Source organism: Lethenteron reissneri, chromosome 72 (genome assembly GCF_015708825.2).
Source record: "Lethenteron reissneri isolate LAM-NWPU_2019-01 chromosome 72, ASM1570882v1, whole genome shotgun sequence".
NCBI lineage: Eukaryota > Metazoa > Chordata > Hyperoartia > Petromyzontiformes > Petromyzontidae > Lethenteron > Lethenteron reissneri.
This window is the reverse complement of record NC_083850.1, coordinates 3343949-3364510: the sequence shown is the minus strand read 5'-3', so window position 1 is coordinate 3364510 and position 20562 is coordinate 3343949. Positions and strand designations below refer to the sequence as shown.

The window sequence follows — 20562 nt, the reverse complement described above, 5'->3', positions numbered from 1 at the left end:
ATGGCGCCAGTCGACCACGTGGGGGGACATTATGGATGAAGTGGACCCTTTCCCAGGCCAAAGCTATGAAAATCGTTCCCCAAAGGTGTGTATGGGGTCTATGGGAGTCAAACACCACATTCTCTCCACACTCCCACACCATTGCACCAAAACATCACTACACCTCACATCACCACACAATCTCTTCACATCACCACCAACTCGATACAATATACTCTTAGTTTTTTTCGGTAAAGTCACGTATGTGACTCTTTCTTAGGTTTTTTTCGGTAAAGTCACATACGTGAGTATGAATCCTTGCAGTCACGAAAGCTTCAAATCGAGAATCAATACAATATCATAGAGCCTCATAAAGCGTCAATACCATCACAAGGCACCGTCTCTCCAGAACATTCCACAATTTCACCTCTCTGTATCACAACACCATCTCCCAACACCATCACTCCATCCCTCCATCATCACGTCATGCCATGAGTTAATGTGCATGTTTGCATCCAGACATAGATGTGCCAGTATGCATTTTTGTTTGTCTAAGTGCCCGTCCATGTTTGTGTGCCAACGAGAATAGATTTTGTCCTGAGTGCACATGTCTCAATGGTCATGTGCTTATCTTCGCGTGAACAGAGGAGCATTGGGGAGGTGAAGAATTTCAGCGGAGTGAAGCGTCTCCAGGAGGACAAGCGCCTTGCGAAGGAGAAATGCACACTGGAAGAGAAGCGCCCCAACGACGTGAAGCGTCTCGCCAAGGTGAAGCACCAAACGGAGCAGAAGTGCCTTCGAAACAAAATCCTCAACGACGTAAAACGCGTCATGGAAAAGCGCCTCCTTGAAGAAACGCGCTTCATAGAGGAAAAGCGCCTTCGCGAGGTGAAGCGTCTCAAGGAGAAGCATCTGGAGGAAGAGAAGCGCCTCATAGATGTGAAGCGGGTCAAGGAAGAGAAGCGCCTCATGGAGGAGAAGCGGGTGGAAGAAGAGAAGCGCCTTGTCGAGGAGCAGCACCTCATTGAGGTGCAGCGAGTCGAGGAAGAGAAGCGCCTCATGGAGGAGAATCGCCTCTTTGAGGTGAAGCGTCTCATAGAGCTGAAGCGTCTTGAGAAAAAAAATAAGCGACTTGAGGAGAGGCGCTTTCGCAAGGTGAAGCTCCTCGAGGAGAAACGTCTCATTCAGGAGAAGCGCCTCGTTGAGGTGAAGCGTCAAGAGGAGAAGGAGCACTTGATGGAGGAGAAGCGTCTTGTGGAGCAAAAGCGCCTCGAGGAAGAGCAGCGCCTCGCCAAGATCGAGCGACAATGGCTCCAGACCGCTACCACCAGCAGCACCACTACTACTGACACCACCACTGCCGCTACCACCGCCGCCACCGCCGCCACCGCCGCCGCCACTGCCGCCACCACCGCCACCACCGCCACCACCACCACCACGTCCTCCAATCCTGTGTGGGGCCCAATAGCTCCGAGCTTTGGAGAAGAGGGCTTCCAAGAAGATAAAGCAAACTCCGGAGTCGCTGAGCCACGGTAAACCACTCTGCGTGTGCGCCCTGTGTGTTTATTTTTGTTATTTATTGCCATGCTTCTCACGCAGCATCAGCCTAACTCGGTCTCAAGACTTTTTTTCAGGAGGATCCTGCCAAGTTTGCTCGCATTTTTCAAGAAAGTTGCTACTGTTTGCGATCCAAATTGAACAATTTGCATTGCTTGTGTGGGTTTAGTAACAGGGAGAAAGCTGCAGAACATTCCCAGAACAGGTGGCTGCATAATCCACACGGAGAATGTGGCCAAACGTGGAAATCAAACCCAGGTCAATGTTGCTGTGATGCACAGGTGCTCAAGCCCTGTCGCGCTCTCAAAATTCACAGACACTGCAAACCCCACGTGTACATTCCGCTATACTGAGGACAGATTTATTTTTCATAACTGGTTTCTGGGTTAGACCACATAACGAAGTGGGCATATCTTCACCATGTAACCCTCCATCCACTGTGAGATTTTCGCTGTCTATCGCCTGTTTCCAGGCCAGGTACCAAGTCGCCTTGTAATGCACAGCGACAGCTACCACTGAAAGGGGTGTCCAATTTAAAACGCGATGAGATGAGAGATGCGAGAGGCTCATCGCATGCAATGCACTGAGATGTCTTCGATGTCAAGGGAGGTGGCTCTCTCGACCACAAATCACTGACGGACACTTTTTTGAAATCGTGGATGTGTTGAAGCGACCAAATGGTCGTGCACTCATTCTTCACCATTACAGTTCAGATCTTGCTTCCCGCCTTGGCTATTATTGCTGCTGCATTGACCACACAGATCCACACCCATTCCGTCACAGTGAACGTTCAGGATCTCTATCGATGCCATTTGAAATGCTTAAGACATTTTGTGCAAGGGGTCAATTAGAATATACAAATATAAAATTTTCAATCTAGATTTGAAGTTTTCGTGACTACAGGGATCCATACTCTTTGGTTTTATCGGTAAATTCACGTCGGTATGAAATAAAATAAATTAAATTAAATCACGACGTTTCGATGGCCATGTCGTTATTGCAAGAACGTTTCTTGCTGTGGTTTTCCCACCTGATGATGATTGCTTGTGTTGCAATCGAAACGTTGTGATTTAATTCATTTTCTTTTATACCGACGTGACTTTACGGAAAGAACCAAAAAAATGTCACTTCAAATTATTCAGCTAAATTTGCACAGCAACGCCACCCACTACTGTGAAACTACAGCTGTCTGTGTGATAGCCTGGCGCCATGAGAATGACAGCACCAATACTAAGCACACTCACTGGCCATGTCGTTATTGCTGTTTCTATTCAGCTCGAATTAATCCGCCACACATTCCACCCACGGACGATGGGAAGATGGCGATGTCTGCCGTAGCAGCAAGGTGGAACGGTGTCGTGTTTGACAGACAACCATCACAGTTTTACCATGTCTAGTGGTGGTCTCCCAGTTACAGGTTGAGTCAAGACTAAGAATATGCAGTCTATTCATAGTCTTAAGCCTCACCTTACCATATTAATAAAAGTATGCGGCCCTTGCCCCACCACCTTCTCCAACCATTATATAAACGGAGTGGTAGCTCCTGCAATCTCTCATTTACTTGATACAGCTGTCGTGGCTGTGACGGTACCACCTGAAGACGGAAGCTTGTGTTGCCTCCGAAACGTCGTGATTTTTATTTTTTATTTTATTTTACTTTTTAATGTTTTTTACCTACGTGACTTCACCGAAAAAACCGAAGAATATGAATCATTGCAGTCACGAAAGCTTCAAATCTAGAACGGTGTCGTGTTGTCTCTTCACAGATCTGTGCCAGCTCAGCCCTCCTCCTCACTCGTCCAGGCCTTTGAAGTGAAGACAGAGGTTGTGGAGAAGGAGACGAAGCAAGAGGTGAAGGAGGAGATGATGGAGGATGAGGTAGAGACAGAGGATGAGGAGAAATCGGAGGAAGAGAAGGCAAAGGAGGACGAGATTGTGATGGTGACAATGGAGGAGAACACGGAGGGAGAGGAGAAAGACAATACGGAGATGGAGGACAAGGAAACAACAAAGGATGAACAGATGGTCGTGGTGGAGGACATGGAGACGACGGGCAAAGGGGAAACAATGGTGGTGGAGGAGGAAGAGAAGACGGTGTTGGAGATGGTGGTGCCGGAGGTTGAGGAGGAGATGCAGGAGGAAGAGATGGTGCTAGCAGAGGAGAAGAAGATGGAGAAGATGGAGGTGGCGCAGGAAGAGGAGGTAGAGGAGATGGTGGTGGAGGATGAAGAAGAGGGGATGGAGGAGGACGAGACGGAGGAGAAGACGGAAGCGGTGCAGGTGGAGATGCACGGAAAGAAGAGGAAGCGAGAGGGTCTCGCTCGCGTGGCGAGAGCGATCGCCTCACTCCTCCGCCGCGTGCTGCTTTGTGGTGGCAGGTCCACCGCCCAGTAGGGGTGGTGGCGGTGGGCGTGCATCAGTGCCGACCGTGACCACTATCACCACACTACCCGCACACCCCGTGATACTCGCTACACACACCACACGGTTCCCCAGAGAGACGGTGCAACGTTCAGGTCCAGAATACCGAAGTATACCGGGAATCACCTGTACTTAAAAACACGTAAATTGATAACACTATAAACAATAACACTAAACATTAAACGACAAAAAAAGCTACCAACTGGTTTTATAATTTATACCACCATAAACGGAGGTACGGTATTTTAATTTCATTAGAAGTATTATAATGGAACTCTACACATGTTTGTTAATTGTCCGTTCAATCGAACCGACGGTCGGATATGTGAACTGTGGGGGTCGAGGGTAAGAATGGCATTCAAATTTTAGAATGACAATTTGGTCGTTTTAGAAAATTACTGTACTTGAATGTATGTTATGTGCAAATGCAAATTGTTAGTCGTAAATGCGAGGGAGGGGTTAAGAGGTGCACGTTTAATCCAGTGTTAACATTTATTTTAGCATCATATTTAAGGACACTGTTGTTGATAAGAATTCGTCTGGACATGTTATGTGCCTTGTTCTACTCGATCAACCAAAATTAGTACAATGTCGGTCATACAGGAGTGTGATTTCATTCATGAGTAGTATTCACAGAGCCCCGATGACACTAACCTACCTAAAGTTATGGTTAAAAAAGTAATCTTGAGTGACTTAATTCTGAGCTCAGACATGATCATCGCAATCATTTCCAAAGACGTGTGGGGTCCTGCGAGAGCAGGTCCCGACTACAAACAGCTGGGCAGCAGAATCGGAAGTAGCTGCGTTGCCCTCGAAATGTTATGTTGCTGCTGTTGTTGCTGCTGTAGTTGCTTCTGTTGCTGTAATAAACGCAGGGAGGTGGTGTTCCGTGATGGGATGACGCCTTTGATTAAAGCCTCTGTTCAAACTCACCCGATTGACGCCCTTGATCGTCGCATTTTATCAACTCTGATATTGTAGACTCTCACATGTTAAGCTCTATCATAGTGAAACATAATATTATAACCTATGAACTACAACCTATCCATTGTAACGCTGTAAAAGAATATTACCTATTGGGTTTCACTCCCTCGTCGAGAAGGCCGCTCTCTTCCTTTTCTAAAGTTACATGCTAATTTCCCTGCATTCACTTTAAATCGAGGACAAAGTTTTTCCATTTATTCAAAATAAGCGCACAAATACACACTGAGATGCACTTACATATTCATGCATGAAGCACAATCGGCACATTCCTCTTCGGTATGTTAATAGACATGCGGATTGTGCCTTTCAAAATTAACAATCGAATGCAAATATCCTGAAAGACAAAGGATTGGATCCTAGGCGGGGAGTTATAAGGCGGCTCAGAAGCAGAGCTCAATGCCATTTCGAGAGGGAACTTGATGAGGTTGGACGCTCGACTCGTCGCTCTGCTGATCGCCCTTCAACCGCGAGACAACGCAGCCTGGCGAGCACAATTGCTGTGTCGACAGTTAGGCGACTTTGCGTCGGGAGAGTTCGTGGCGACATCTTCAGACGGGTTCCAGACATCGATTTACCGTGAATCTCCAAGTAAGTGTCTATTTTCGCGGATAAACTCTTAAACGTGTTCGTCGTCAAATTAGCGGGATTTTTTTTGCGTCTCGGTTAGACGCGAGTGTCGTTCTTGTTATAGCAGTTAACAAAATCCAAAACTCAACGCTAAACATCCTTGCGGCCGATAGCGTACTTTTAACTCGATAACACCGCTGCTGTTACTACGCTCACATGGAGCAGAGACGCTCTCCACAGCCCCACGCACACGGAGACAAGAAGCCATTCAATTGCTCTGTGTGTGGGAAGTCCTTTTCATGGCCATCAGATCTTCAGAGACACCAGAGAACACACACGGGCGAGAAGCCATTCCTGTGCCCTGTGTGCGGGAAGACATTTGCACAATCGACAACTCTTCAAACTCATCAGAGAACGCACACGGGCGAGAAGCCATTCCTGTGCCCTGTGTGTGGGAAGACATTTGCAGACTCATCAACTCTTCAAACTCATCAGAGAACACACACGGGCGAGAAGCCATTCCTGTGCCCTGTGTGTGGGAAGGCATTTGCACACTCATCAACTCTTCAAGATCATAAGAGAACACACACGGGCGAGAAGCCATTCCTGTGCTCTGTGTGTGGGAAGAAATTTGCACACTCATCAACCAGGAATAGGCATCAGAAGGTCCACAATGATAGGAAACTGAAATCAAAAGCTGAAATTCAAGGTGCTGCAATGAGTCCTGAAGAAGTTTCCACCTTCGATCCCATGCAGTTGGATCCCGAGAGATGGCTGGATGTAATGGAGTGGCTCGAGAGTCAACCAGAGAGCTCGGGGTGACTGAAAAAATATTACGTTATGTGGTTATACCTATTAAGCCGTTTCGAGTACTTTTGTGTGTAATTTTGACCATTTTAGTTTTACAGTTTTTGTGAGAGTTTAATTACGTGCACAGTGGTGGTTTGTAATGTTATCGGATTACTTGCCGAATTGGTGTGAAGAGCACTGGCTGTGAGAGGGTTCCATTGTAGTCGTTAAGTGTCCCTGTTGAGCTAAAGTTGAAATGCCTCTGTAGGTACATCTTTACTCAACATTTTAAACGTTTTTTTTTTCAAGTATATAGCTTTTTTTGATTGGTATTAATCGACTTTAGATAGCCGATTCCAGGATGTACATTCACGCGTTCGTTGGATATATGGCCTTGACTTCAACATAGACCCACAGTGAACAAATGTGGTGAACTAATAAGGAAATCATGATACTTTAACGATTTGGTATTCCTGGAACGGAAATGGTTTGCATTGTACTGGAAATGTAATAAATATTCCCTTCGAGTTTTGACGTGAAATTATTGCAGATGAATAAAAACGTATTTTTAACAAATGTTTGTCCGGTCTTTATTTTATAATGTTCCTAGCAAAAACATGTTAAGCTAATTTCAGGTGGAGGATCTTTGTCACACAAGTGTGCCCTTACCCGGCAGCATCTTGGCTGTCTACCCGATTAACACGCGTTCCTTGAGGGGAAAGGTCCCCGTTGTTAATCGTTTCTCAACGTACCAGTCCCTAATCCCGAAGTATGCTGGGAATAAACTGTACTCTGTAACATGTGAACTGTAATACTATAAACGATAACACTAAACATTAAAGCAATCATTGGAAGGACGTAGTAAACCATTTCGATACACATTAGGGTGTGTAGAATAATACATAGTGTTATATTAAAATGTATAAGGTATAGGTTGGTTTACAGCATTACAGTATATAATTTAATGTTGGTCTATCTATGGCAGTATATAGTACGGTATATGCTCGTGTGATGTAAGAGAATAAAGTTTAGATGTAAGCATATTATATAATTTTTACGACGTAGAATTGTAATATATTACTTGCTGTAACTCAGCTTATTGTAGAGTATAGTAAGTATACTGATGGTGCTATGCAGTTTATACTTTAGTTTTTTATGTAGTTTATACTTTAGTTTTCTACGTGGTTGTTGAGTAACTGCAGCTACATATCATTAACATTCCTTTCCTTTGTTACTGTTAATCCCTGCACCCCCCATTGGTGCTGCTGATCCTGCATAATGCATGGGAATAATATGACTTTGAAACACCCCCCCGCCCACCTCCTACGCATTTGCCATGAATATGCTAAATTCCTCTTCATATGCACATTCTTTTTGTTAAGGCGCTCTTCCACCTCTAACGCAGCTTATATATAAGCTCCTAGCTTGGTAGTGTCTCATTCTTCACCTGAAGACGGCTGCTTGCGTTGTAGCCGAAACGTCGTGAGAATGTTTTTATTTTTATTATTTTATTACTTCCCTTCTACGTGACTTTACCGAAAGAACCAAGAAGAAGACTATAAAGTAGTGTTTAAATTTAGAACCACATAAACGGAGGCAAGGTATTATTATCTCAGAAGCATTAGAATCGGTGTGGTCGTATTAGAATCACACTCTGCTCATATGTATCTATGGTCTACGTGCAAGGATCGGATACAATTATTAAAATTACAACACGGTCGTATTACAATAACGATTTTCACTACTAGATGAAGGTCTCATCTCAATGTCATCGAATAGCAAAATACGGAATATTTATATATAAATACTTAGAAAAACACCACTGTCACATGACAAATTCTCAAACTGCAACACTCAAGTGACAGAACAAAAAAAAGCCTAAAAAAAGAACAATGGACAAATAAAAAAAAGGTCACCACACGCATGTTAGTAGCTGTTAGAAGAAGACAACACCTAGCACCTTCAACTCTACACATTGTACAGCCCCAAAGAACCAACTCGTAAATGTGGCGGTATTTGACAGCCTTTGAACATCTTACTTTCGTTCTCGATTAATGAAGACATTCTTGGCAAATGCTATCGCTTTCGCTCGTCATTTGCCTCCTACTTATTGGTCTCAGTTTTCGAGAACCAACAAAATAGATGTGATGTCCTCAATTTTTCCAAGCTGCACAATTCACGGTTGCAGACTGCTTTGAACAGCCAAATGTTATCACAGTAAACAATTCGGACCACAGCAGGACACTCAATCTCGAGCATCTGCGAAGCAACGATATGAGCGGGCTAAGACCTGCAGGTTTATTCGAGTGTTGACGTTATTTTAGCTATATAGTTAAGTACACTGTATGTGATAAGAATTCGTCGACATGGCAGGTGTCTTGTTCTCCTTAATCAACCAAAATTATACCAAATTACGTCATAAATGAGTGTGAGCTAATTCTTCGGTGGTATTCGCTAAACACCGATGGCACGAACCTACACTTAAGTCGCTTAAATCTCAGCTCAGGATCATCTCTATTATTTCCATGAACGTGTGGGGTCCCACGAGAGCAGGGCCGGCCACAAAAATTCGGGCAGTAGTTTGAGCAGAAGCAGAAGTCGCTTCTTTGCCATCGGACGGTTTCGTAGCTTCTGTAGTTGCTTCTGTTACTGTTATATACGCAGCATGTTGATGTCCCGTGATGGGATAACGCCTTTGATGAAAAACTCAGATCCAACAAGTCACCTTCCTTGTCTAGACGCATTCTAAACACAATACTGTACTTAAATGTTGCTAAAATAACGTCTACACCCAATTCAACATGCAGTTCCAACACGGCCATGAGCAACCCACAGCACGCCCAGAGGGAGGAGACCACGAGGGAGACGGCCTCAACTTGAAGAGAAAGTTGACAAACTCACGGATGCCATCACCCAGCTGCTGCAACGCCTGTCGGATGAGACGCTGCGTCCCGCGGCACCAACCAGGCGAGTAAAGGAAGAGCAGAGCCCGCATCGGATGCCGCCACCCGAACATCAGCAGCAGTCGATAGCGTGATTTTAATAGGACCACGTTGTTAATATACTCATTTTAATGCGATTCTAAAACGCGCACCTCCCAGGTTGCATTTACGACTCGCGATGTTCATCTACATATAACATACATTCTAGCTCAGTGTAATTCTAATACGACTATAGTGTTATTCTAATCATTTTAATCCGATCCTAATCCCCCAGTTCGCATATCCGACCCCCGGTTCGCATGTCCAACGGACATACATATCACATACATACGACCATAGTTTGTATGTATGTAATATGCATACATATGTGCAGTGTGATTCTATTACGATCACATTGTGATTATAATACTTCTAATGATATTCTAATATTGATTTGAAGCTTTCGTGACTGCAGGAATTAATACTCGTTGGTTCTTTCGGTAAAGTCACGTAGGTAGAAATGAAACAAGGTAAATCACGTTTCGGACGAAACACAAGCGCCCGTCTTCAGGTGAAAATCGCGATATCCGCGATGTCTGCTGCGAGCAGCACGATGTCTGCTGCAGACATCGTTTCGGGCGCTTGTGTTGCGTCCGAAACGTCGTGATTTATTTTGTTTTATTTCTTCCTACGTGACTTTGCCGAAAGCACCAAAGAGTATAGATATCCTAATACTGTCCCTCCGTTTACGGTATTATAAATTACATAAAAAACTAGTTTATAGTCGTTTCATGTTATCTTTAAAGTGTTACAGTTTACGTGTGTTAGAGAACACGGGTGCCCGCTCCGCCTGTCGCCGTGGAGACTTGTGCGCTGTGAGGGCTCACACCCACCGTAAACACCCGTTCCGCGGTCCCTTTAAACGAACGTGATCACCCGCTCGCGGCGGTCGCGCGTGTGCCCTTCAAAGTCATTCGCCCTCCGAGCCCCGTTCAGAGCGTGTGATCGCTGCGCGGGGCTGTGTGAGGGGAGGCGTCGCATTGGATTGGCGGAGAGGCAACGATGTGTTTACAGGCGTACGGGAGCCGGCGACGAGCCATGTCCCTCTCGCGAACCAGGGAGGGGAACCGTCGGGCGACAGTCCTTACCCCGCGAGCGATGAGCCCAGCGGCGGCAGCAGCTGTTCGCAGACCAGCGAGGGGTCGGGGAACGGCGGGACCCCTGCAGTCGGCGCCCAGCAGGGAGAGGCCTCGGGGGCCAGCGGCAAAGACAGGACCACGGTGTGAAGCTAAGACTTCGAACGAGATTCGAATATCACACTTCAATGTACGGTGTTCTAATCTGTAACACTAGTTTATGATGTTAGTTTATAGCGTTACTAGCTGTACTACCCGGCTTCGCCCGGGACTTGTATCCACCACGCCCGGCCGCCTTTGTCTCCCCAGTGGCGATGTTAATACGCCACACCAGTTACTTGTTTTGAGGCTGAGTCCCTCCCTCACCGCTCTCCCTCCCTCACCGCTCTCCCTCCCTCACCGCTCTCCCTCCCTCACCGTTCTCCCTCCCTCACCGCTCTCCCTCCCTCACCGTTCTCCCTCCCTCACCGCTCTCCCTCCCTCACCGCTCTCCCTCCCTCCCTCCTCTCTCCCTCCCTCACCGCTCTCCCTCCCTCACCGCTCTCCCTCCCTCACCGCTCTCCCTCCCTCACCGCTCTCCCTCACCGCTCTCCCTCCCTCACCGCTCTCCCTCCCTCACCACTCTGTAGAGGACGTGAAACTTTGATGAATTTATCTCAGAGTCGCGTGGTGGGTGTCGAGGCCTAGCACCGTGTAGATCCTCCGACATCGCCTGATTTTCCCACCCGGCTGAGGCAGGGTACGGGTGCCATCCCCCCCCCCCCCCCCCCCCCGCGCTACAATAATACTGTCTAATCGCTATAATTTTATAATCTACCGACCCTATAATAGTAATTGCACACATTGTGGTGGGGGGGGAGTGAAGAGGACGTGAAACTTTGCTGAATTTACGTCAGAGTCGCGTGTTAATGCGTGCGCCTATTTTTAACGGGAATTAAAAATGGCGTCCACCCCGCGGCGAAGGCGTCGCTACCCATTGCCAGGGGCAACCGCCGTCCAATGAAAGCGGCGAAGGCGTCGCTACCCGTTGCCAGGGGCAACCGCCGTCCAATGAAAGCGGCGAAGGCGTCGCTACCCGTTGCCAGGGGCAACCGCCGTCCAATGAAACTGCGTATGGTCCGGCGACACACAGACACACACACAGACAGACAGATTCGCGATTTTATATATATATACATAATGTATCGCTCACAGCTTATATTGCTAGAGTTCACAACATTATAGTTTACTATAACACTAGTTTGTAGTGTTATTTTAAAGGGTAAGGCGCTGTGACTGGAGTTAGGCGATGTGACTGGGTGATCACCACACGGATTCCGAAACACAGCGGAGACGGTACATTACACCGAGCTCCGTCTCCACATGGACAACGACATTCTCAGTTTTAAAAAATGAATAGAAATGTTTATATACGTTTTTGAAATCATGTGTATTGTATATATGTTATAATGTGTGATTGTTATACTCTTTACCACACATTCATCCAACAGTGGACAGTGTGATTCTAATACGACTATAGTGGGATTCGAATAATTGTAGTTCGATTAGAACAACCTACATTGAAGTGTGATATTCGAATCGCATTCAAATTATTCGAATCACTCCGTGGTCCTCTTCGAATCACACTACGGTCGTAAGTATGTAGCATGCATGCAACATGTCCGTATGTAGTAACTATATGTGCATTTTATATGTGTGTTTGTAGTAAGTATATGTGCATGTAGCATGTCTGTACGTAGTAAGTATATATGCATGTAACATGTCTGTATGTAGTATGTATGCATGTAGTATGTATGCATGTAACATGTATGCATGTAACATATATGCATGTATGTAATATGGACGTGCGAACCAATGGTGGGATATGTGAAACGGAACGTGCAGAATCAGGATGGGATTCCAATTATTTGAATAACACTTTGGTGGTATTAGGATCAAGCTGTCTACTGCTGGATGTTAATCTCAATGGCATCAAATAGCAATATTCAGTATGTATATATAAAATAATCACACAAACCCAATATTACATACATACATGTTACATGCACAGGTTGTTCTAATCTATTACACTAGATAATAATGTTATTGTATAGCGTTATAATGTATCGCTTGAGGCCCGGGGTGCCTCAAGGATCCGCCACGTGCGAGGAACCGGTGCCTGGAGCCTGGTCAAATTCTTCAAAAGAAGCCAGGGACCTGCCTAATCCTTCAAGGCTGCGGTGCGAACCCTTGACGCCCCGACATGCACAAGATTCTACCATGGGCGCGGGACGGGCGTCGAGAACCAGGTCAAAATGCGCCAGGTTGCGCTTGTAGGCTCCACGCAAAATATTAATGCTGTATAGTCTATTCTGTGCCATTGCGATGTAACATTCTACCAGCAGTGGGCAGCTTGATTCTAATACGACCATGGTGCGATTTTAATAATTTTGATGCGATTCTAAATCTGTCACCACCCAGGCCGCATTTACGACTCCCGATGTGCATCTACATTTAACATACATTCTAGCTCAGTGTTATTCGAATACTACCAAAGTGTTATTATAATCGTTTTAATCTGATCATAATCCTGCACCACCCAATTCGCATATCCGTCCACCGGTTCGCATGTCCAAAGGCCACAGATGCATATTACATACGTACATACGAGCACAGTTCGCTTGCACATACACTATACATACATATGCGCAGAGTGTGATTCTAATACGATCACATTGTGATTCTAATACTTCGAATGATATTCTAATTTTGAATTGACGCTTTCTTTCGGTAAAGTCACGTAGGTAAAAAAATATATAATAATTATAATAAATAAATGAAAATAACTAAATTACATCACGTTTCGGAAGCAACACCAGCGTCCGTCATCAGTGTGTCTACTGCACTCTCCCCACATGAACCTCGACATTCTCAGTTTCCAAAAAATTGAACATATATTTTAAAAATAAGTTTTTGAAATCATGTGTATTGTTTATATGTAAAAATGTGTGATTGTTATATTCTTTGCATGTGTGTATGCTGTATATAGCTATTCTATTACATGGATACGACACATTCATCCAACAGTGGACAGTGTGATTCTAATACGACTAGTGGGATTCGAATACTTGTAATTCGATTCTTATTCTGCATATCCTACCCCTGGTTCGCATATTCACTTACCATACGTACGACCACAGTGTGAGATATTAGCATGATGTTAATGTAATAAATAAGCATGTAACCGTAGAATAGGAGAGCGTCCTCCTCGACGAGGGAGTGCAACCCAACGGGTGAAATCCAAAGGGCATGAGAGCATGAGATATAATATTATATGTTTGAGTTTAACATGTGAGAGTTTACAATGTCAGAGTTGATCAAATGCGCCGATCAAGGGCGTTAATCGGGTGTTATAATATGTGATTGTTATACACTTTATCTGTTTACATACCGCATATAGCTATTCGATTAAATTAACATGACATTCATCCAACAGTGGACAGTTTGATTCTAATACGACTACAGTGGGATTTTAATAATTGTAATGAGATTCAAATCTTGCATGTCCTACCCCCGGTTCGCATTCACTTAACATGCATATGGCCACAGTGTGATTCTAGCATTATCACAGTGCGATTATAATTATTATTATGCGATTATAATCACGAACCTCCATTTATGTTGTTCAAAACTAATAATACCGTACCTCTGTTTTTGGTGTTATAAATGATGATACTAGATAATAGATTATAGTATTTAAATTATTTGTGTTATCGTTGATAGTGTTCCAGTTCACATGTCATACTTGATGGTTAGGGACCGTAACGTTGCGAATAGATTTGTAATGGGGACCTTTCCCCTCCAGGGACCCATGTTAATGGAGAGACAGCCAAGATGCTGCCGGTTAAGGGCAGATTTGTGTGACGAAGATCCTCCACCTAAAACTCGCTTAAAACACGTTTTTGCTATGAACATTGTAAAATAAATAAACGGACAAACATTTGTTAAAATACGTTTTTATTAATCTGCAATAATTTTTACGTTAAAACTCCAACCGAATATGTATTATGTTCTATGTTCAAACAGTTACAGTACAGTGCAAACCATATCCGTTCCAGGAATACCAAAGCGTTAAAGTATCATTCCCCATGATTTCCTTATTAGTTCACCACGTTTGTTCACTGTGCGTCTATGTTGAAGTCAAGGCCATATATCCAACGAACGCGTCATCAATGTACATCCTAAAGTCGATTATTACCATCCAAAAAAAGCTTTATACTTGAAAAAAAACCCGTTTAAAATGTTGAGTACAGATCTGACTACAGATGCATTCTAACTTTAGCTCAACAGGAAGACTTAAACACTACAATATTGTCCGGAATTGAACCATCTCACAACCACTGCTCATCACACCACTTCACAAAGTAATCCGACAACATCAAAACTCACCACCTGCACGTCAAGAAACTCTCAAACAAACTGTAAAACTAAAGGGTCAGAATTACGCACAAAAGTACTCAAGACAACTTAATAGGTATAACCGCATGCAACATTATATTTAAGTCACCGCTAGCTCTCGGGTTGATCCTCGAGCCACTCCATTACATCCAGCCATCTCTCGGGATCCAACTGCATGGGATCGATAGTGGAATTATCTTCAGGAATCATTGCAGCACCTTGAATTCCACCTTTTGATTTCAGCTTCCTATCATCGTGGACCTTCTGATGCCTCTTCCGTTTTGATGACCGTGCAAATGACTTTCCACACACAGGGCACAGGAATGGCTTCTCGCCTGTGTGTGTTCTCTGGTGTCTCTGAAGATGTGATGACTGTGCAAATGTCTTCCCACACACAGGGCACAGGAATGGCTTCTCACCCGTGTGTGTTCTCTTGTGACTCTGAAGATGTGATGAGTGTGCAAATGCCTTCCCACACACAGAGCACAGGAATGGCTTCTCACCCGTGTGTGTTCTCTTGTGACTCTGAAGATGTGATGAGTGTGCAAATGCCTTCCCACACACAGAGCACGGGAATTGCTTCTCACCAGTGTGTGTTCTTTGGTGTCTCTGAAGATGTGATGGCCATGAAAAGGACTTCCCACACACTGAGCAATTGAATGGCTTCTTGCCTCCTTGTACGTGGGGCTGTGGAGAGCGTCTCTGCTCCATGTGAGCGTAGTAACAGTAGCGGTGTTATTGAGTTAAAAGTACGCTGTCGGCCGCAAGGATTTTTAGCGTTGAGTTTTGGATTTTGTTAACTGCTAAAACGACGACACGCAAAAAAATCCCGCTAATTTAACGACGAACACGTTTAAGAGTTTATCCGCGAAAATAGACACTTACTTGGAGATTCACGGTATATCGATGTCTGGAACCCGTCTGAAGATGTCGCCACGAACTCTGCCGATGCAAAGTCGCCTAACTGTCGACACAGCAATTGTGCTCGCCAGGCTGCGTTGTCTCGCGGTTGAAGGGCGATCAGCAGAGCGACGAGTCGAGCGTCCAACCTCATCAAGTTCCCTCTCGAAATGGCATTGTGCTCTGCTTCTGAGCCGCCTTATAACTCTCCCCTCGGATCCAATCCTTTGTCTTTCAGGATATTTGCATTCGATTGTTAATTTTGGAAGGCACAATCCGCATGTCTATTAACATACCGAAGGGTAATGTGCCCATTGTGCTTCATGCATGAATATGTAAGTGCATCTCAGTGTGTAATTGTGCGCTTATTTTGAATAAATGGGATTAGCGCTGGAAAAAAAACGTTCCCCATGCCCTCCATTGTCCTCGATTTAAAGTGAATGCAGCCCCGTGGCGTTGCCAAAAACCGCCAAGCTTCGGGAGTGAGCACGTACAGTCGCGTAGTGACCACACTTGCAATACAATCACTCTAACATCAGTAACCAAAATCCGATCTGGTACGTGGTCTCCGCTTGGTCTGGTTTGTATCCGTCATAACTCCGGAGACAAACAGCGAGGCATGGTTTGGCCAGCCACCAACTCATTTGCCAAAACGACTTTAATAGCTGCTCTCAAACAACACTATCACCAATGGTTGTCTACAGGCGAGGCTGTTAAGCGGACAATCAGTCGTTTTGGGCAAGGCGCATGGGATAATACACACCAAAAACACAATATACAGCAGAGGGGAAAGCTGTCTTGTTGGGGAGATGTAGTTTGGGTAAGGCGCTGTGACTGGAGTTAAACATTCGCTGCTTGGCCAAGTCGACAGCAGCGGAGACGATCCGATCCACCGTGCTCTATCTCCCCACAAGGTCCACTAAATTCTTGTTTTTTTTTAAAATGAACGTATGTTTTTCAAATCACATGAAATGTAATTATGTTATAATATGTGATTGTTATACACTTTATATGTTTACATAGCGTATATTGCTATTCGATTAAATTAACATGACATTCATTCAACAGTGGACAGTTTGATTCTAATACGACTACAGTGGGATTTTAATAATTGTAATGAGATTCAAATCTTGCATATCCTACCCCCGGATCGCATTCAGTTAACATGCATATGGCCACAGTGTGATTCTATCATTATCACAGTGCGATTATAATTATTACTAGCTGTACTTCCCGGCTTCGCCCGGGACTTGTATCCACCACGGCCGGCCGCCTTTGTCTCTCCAGTGGCGATGTTAATACGCCAGACCAGTTACTCGTTTGAGGCTGAGTCGACCTATGGGAGGTTCAAATAATCTTGACCGGTGGTGGCCGTGAGCGGGAATCGAACTCGGTTCGCCGGGTTGGTAGCGCAGCGTAGCGTTAACCACTACACCCACCGCTCCTCACACACCACACACGCACAGACACACACACAGACACACACACATAGACACACGCAGACACACACAGACAGACACAGACAGACACACAGACACACAGACAGCACCCTAACCACTACACTACCGCTCCTCACACACCACACACGCACACACACAGACACACACACAGACACACACACACAGACAGCACGCTAAGCACTACACTACCGTTCCCCCTACACAACACACGCACGCGCGTCCATAGGTACACATACACGCGTTTGCTGCAGACACACACGACTGTCAGGGTGCGTACGGCAGTAAACGACTGCAATAATAAAGCGGCAATACTGCGCGAGGAACGCCTTAGACCTGCAACACATTTGTGTAATGCGAGTGTAAACACACAAACACATACAAACACATACACACACATACATACACACACATACACACAAACACATACACAATACACACACACATACATGCTGACACACAGACACACACATAACACACATACATACACATACATACACAGAAACACATACACAGAAACACATACACATACATACACACAAACACATACACACACGTACATACACACATACATACAGACACGCAGACATACACATAAACACATACACACATACACATGACCCGGCTTCGCCCGAGACTTGGATCCACCCCACCCGGCCGCCTTTGTCTCCCCAGTGGCGATGTTAATACGCCACACCAGTTACTCGTTTGAGGCTGAGTCGACCTAGGGGAGGTTTAAATAATCGTCACCGGTGGTGGCCGTGAGCGGGAATCGAACTCGGTTCGCCGGTTTGGTAGCGCAGCGTAGCGTTAACCACTACACCCACCGCTCCTCACACACCACACACGCACAGACACACACACAGACACACACACATAGACACACGCAGACAGACACAGACAGACACACACAGACACACAGACAGCACGCTAACCACTACACTACCGCTCCCCACACACCACACACGCACAGACACACACACAGACACACGCAGACACACACAGACAGACACACACACACACACAGACACACAGACAGCACGCTAACCACTATACTACCGCTCCCCACACACCACACACGCACACACACAGACACACACACAGACACACACACACACAGACAGCACGCTAAGCGCTACACTACCGTTCCCCCTACACAACACACGCGCGCGCGTCCATAGGTACACATACACGCGCTTGCTGCAGACACACACGACTTTGAGGGTGCGTACGGCAGTCAACGACTGCAATAATAAAGCGGCAATGCTGCGCGAGGAACGCCTTAGACCTGCAACACATTTGTGTAATGCGAGCGTAAACACACAAACACATACAAACACATACACACACATACATACACATACACACAAACACATACACACACATGCATACACACAGACATACACATACACACAAACATACATACACAATACACACACACATACATACAGACACACAAAGATCCCCCGTATAGCCTGAACAGACTGTAGGGGCAAGTGCTGTTAGCGAGCACCTATGAAGGCCGGAACGGTACACGAGGGGGTGGGTGGCCAGCACCACGCCCGGCCGGCTTTGTCTCCCCAGTGGCGATGTTAATACGCCACACCAGTTACTCGTTTTGAGGATGAGTCCCTCCCTCGCCACTCTCCCTCCCTCGCCACTCTCCTTCCCTCACGACTCTGTAGAGGACGTGAAATTTGTATGAATTTACCTCAGAGTGGCGTGTTGGGTGTCGAGGCCTAGCACCGTGCAGAGCCTCCCGCCTTGCCTGATTTTCCCACCCGGCGAACGCTGGGTACGGGTGCCGGTTCCCCCCCCCCCCCCCGCGCTATTAAAAATGGCGTCCACCCCGCGGCGAAAAGTTGCTACTCGTTGCCAGGGGCAACCGCCGTCCAATGAAAGCGGCGAAGGCGTTGCTAGCCGTTGCCAGGGGCAACCGCCGTCCAATGAAAGTGTGTATGGTCCGAAATCCACACACACATACACAGACAGACAGACATGCACGATTTTATATATATAGATTCTGACCTTACTCCCTCCCTTTGATGGTGCTAATCCTGCATAATGCATAGACATAATGACTTTGAAACCCCCCTGCCCACCTCCTACGCATTTCACAAGTAATGCAAATCACATATCTGCATTTCCCATAAATATGCTAAAATACTCCTGATATGCAAATGATTTTGTCAAGACGCTCTTCGCTCCTCCATCGCAGCATAAATAGTCGCTCCAAGCCTGGAGCGTGACATACAGACTCCGTCTACTTGACGGACCTGTTCTCCACCTGAGGACGGCTGCTTGCGTTGTGGCCGAAACGTCGTGAGAATTATTTAATTATGTTTTATTTTCATTATTTTATTACCCTTCTACGTGACTTTACCGAAAGAACCAAGAAGATGTATATTGCTATTCGGTTCCATTGAGATGGAACATTCTACCAGCAGTGGGCAGCTTGATTCTAATACGACCATGGTGCGATTTTAATAATTTTGATGCAATTCTAAATCTGGCACCACCCAGGCCGCATTTACGACTCCCGATGTACATCTACATATAACATACATTCTAGCTCAGTGTAATTCTAATACGACCCTAGTGTTATTCTAATCATTTTAATCCGATCATAATCCTGCACCCCCCCGTTCGCATATCCGACCACCGGTTCGCATGTCCAAAGGCCATAGATGCATATTACATGGATGCGAGCACAGTTCGCTTGCACGTACACTATTATGCACGAAATTCTCAGTTTTTTTAAATGAACGTAGTTTTTTCATATCATATGAAATGTAATTATGTTTTAATATGTTGTCTGGAATTGAACCCTCTTACAACCACTGCTCATCACACCACTTCACCAAGTAATCCGACAACATCAAAACTCACCACCTGCACGTCAAGAAACTCTCAAACGAACTGTAAAACTAAAGGGTCACAATTACACACAAAAGTACCCAAGACAGCTTAATAGGTATAACCGCATGCAACATTATATTTCAGTCACCCCGAGCTCTCAGTTTGATCCTCGAGCCACTCCATTACATCCAGCCATCTCTCGGGATCCAACTGCATGGAATCGAAGGTGGAATTATCTTCAGGAATCATTGCAGCACCTTGAATTTCAACTTTTGATTTCAGCTTCCTATCATCGTGGACCTTCTGATGCCTGTTCCATTTTGACGACTGTACAAATGTCTTCCCACACACAGGGCACAGGAATGGCTTCTCGCCCGTGTGTGTTTTCTTATGATCGTGAAGAGTTGATGACCGTGCAAATGCCTTCCCACACACAGAACACAGGAATGGCTTCTCACCCGTGTGTGTTTTCTGGTGACTCTGAAGATATGATGACTTTGCAAATGCCTTTCCACACACAGGGCACAGGAACGGCTTCTCGCCCGTGTGCGTTCT

General features: G+C 45.5%; 3 protein-coding genes across 3 annotated transcripts in view; 2 read left to right on the top strand and 1 right to left on the bottom strand.

Moving 5' to 3' along the window:
* Positions 1–10504, top strand: part of LOC133361327 (gastrula zinc finger protein XlCGF7.1-like) — a 53272-nt gene extending 42768 nt beyond the window's left edge. The window contains exons 2-3 of the mRNA XM_061580261.1: positions 5829–6129; positions 10337–10504. Of these exons, the coding sequence (XP_061436245.1) occupies positions 5829–6129; positions 10337–10504 (469 nt within the window). The remainder of the gene's footprint in view (positions 1–5828; positions 6130–10336) is intronic.
* Positions 1–20562, top strand: part of LOC133361273 (zinc finger protein OZF-like) — a 282249-nt gene that overhangs the window by 55433 nt on the left and 206254 nt on the right. The window lies entirely within an intron of this gene.
* Positions 16390–20562, bottom strand: part of LOC133361326 (zinc finger protein 850-like) — a 38970-nt gene continuing 34797 nt past the window's right edge. The window contains exon 7 of the mRNA XM_061580260.1: positions 16390–16401. Coding sequence (XP_061436244.1) covers positions 16390–16401 — 12 coding nt within the window. The remainder of the gene's footprint in view (positions 16402–20562) is intronic.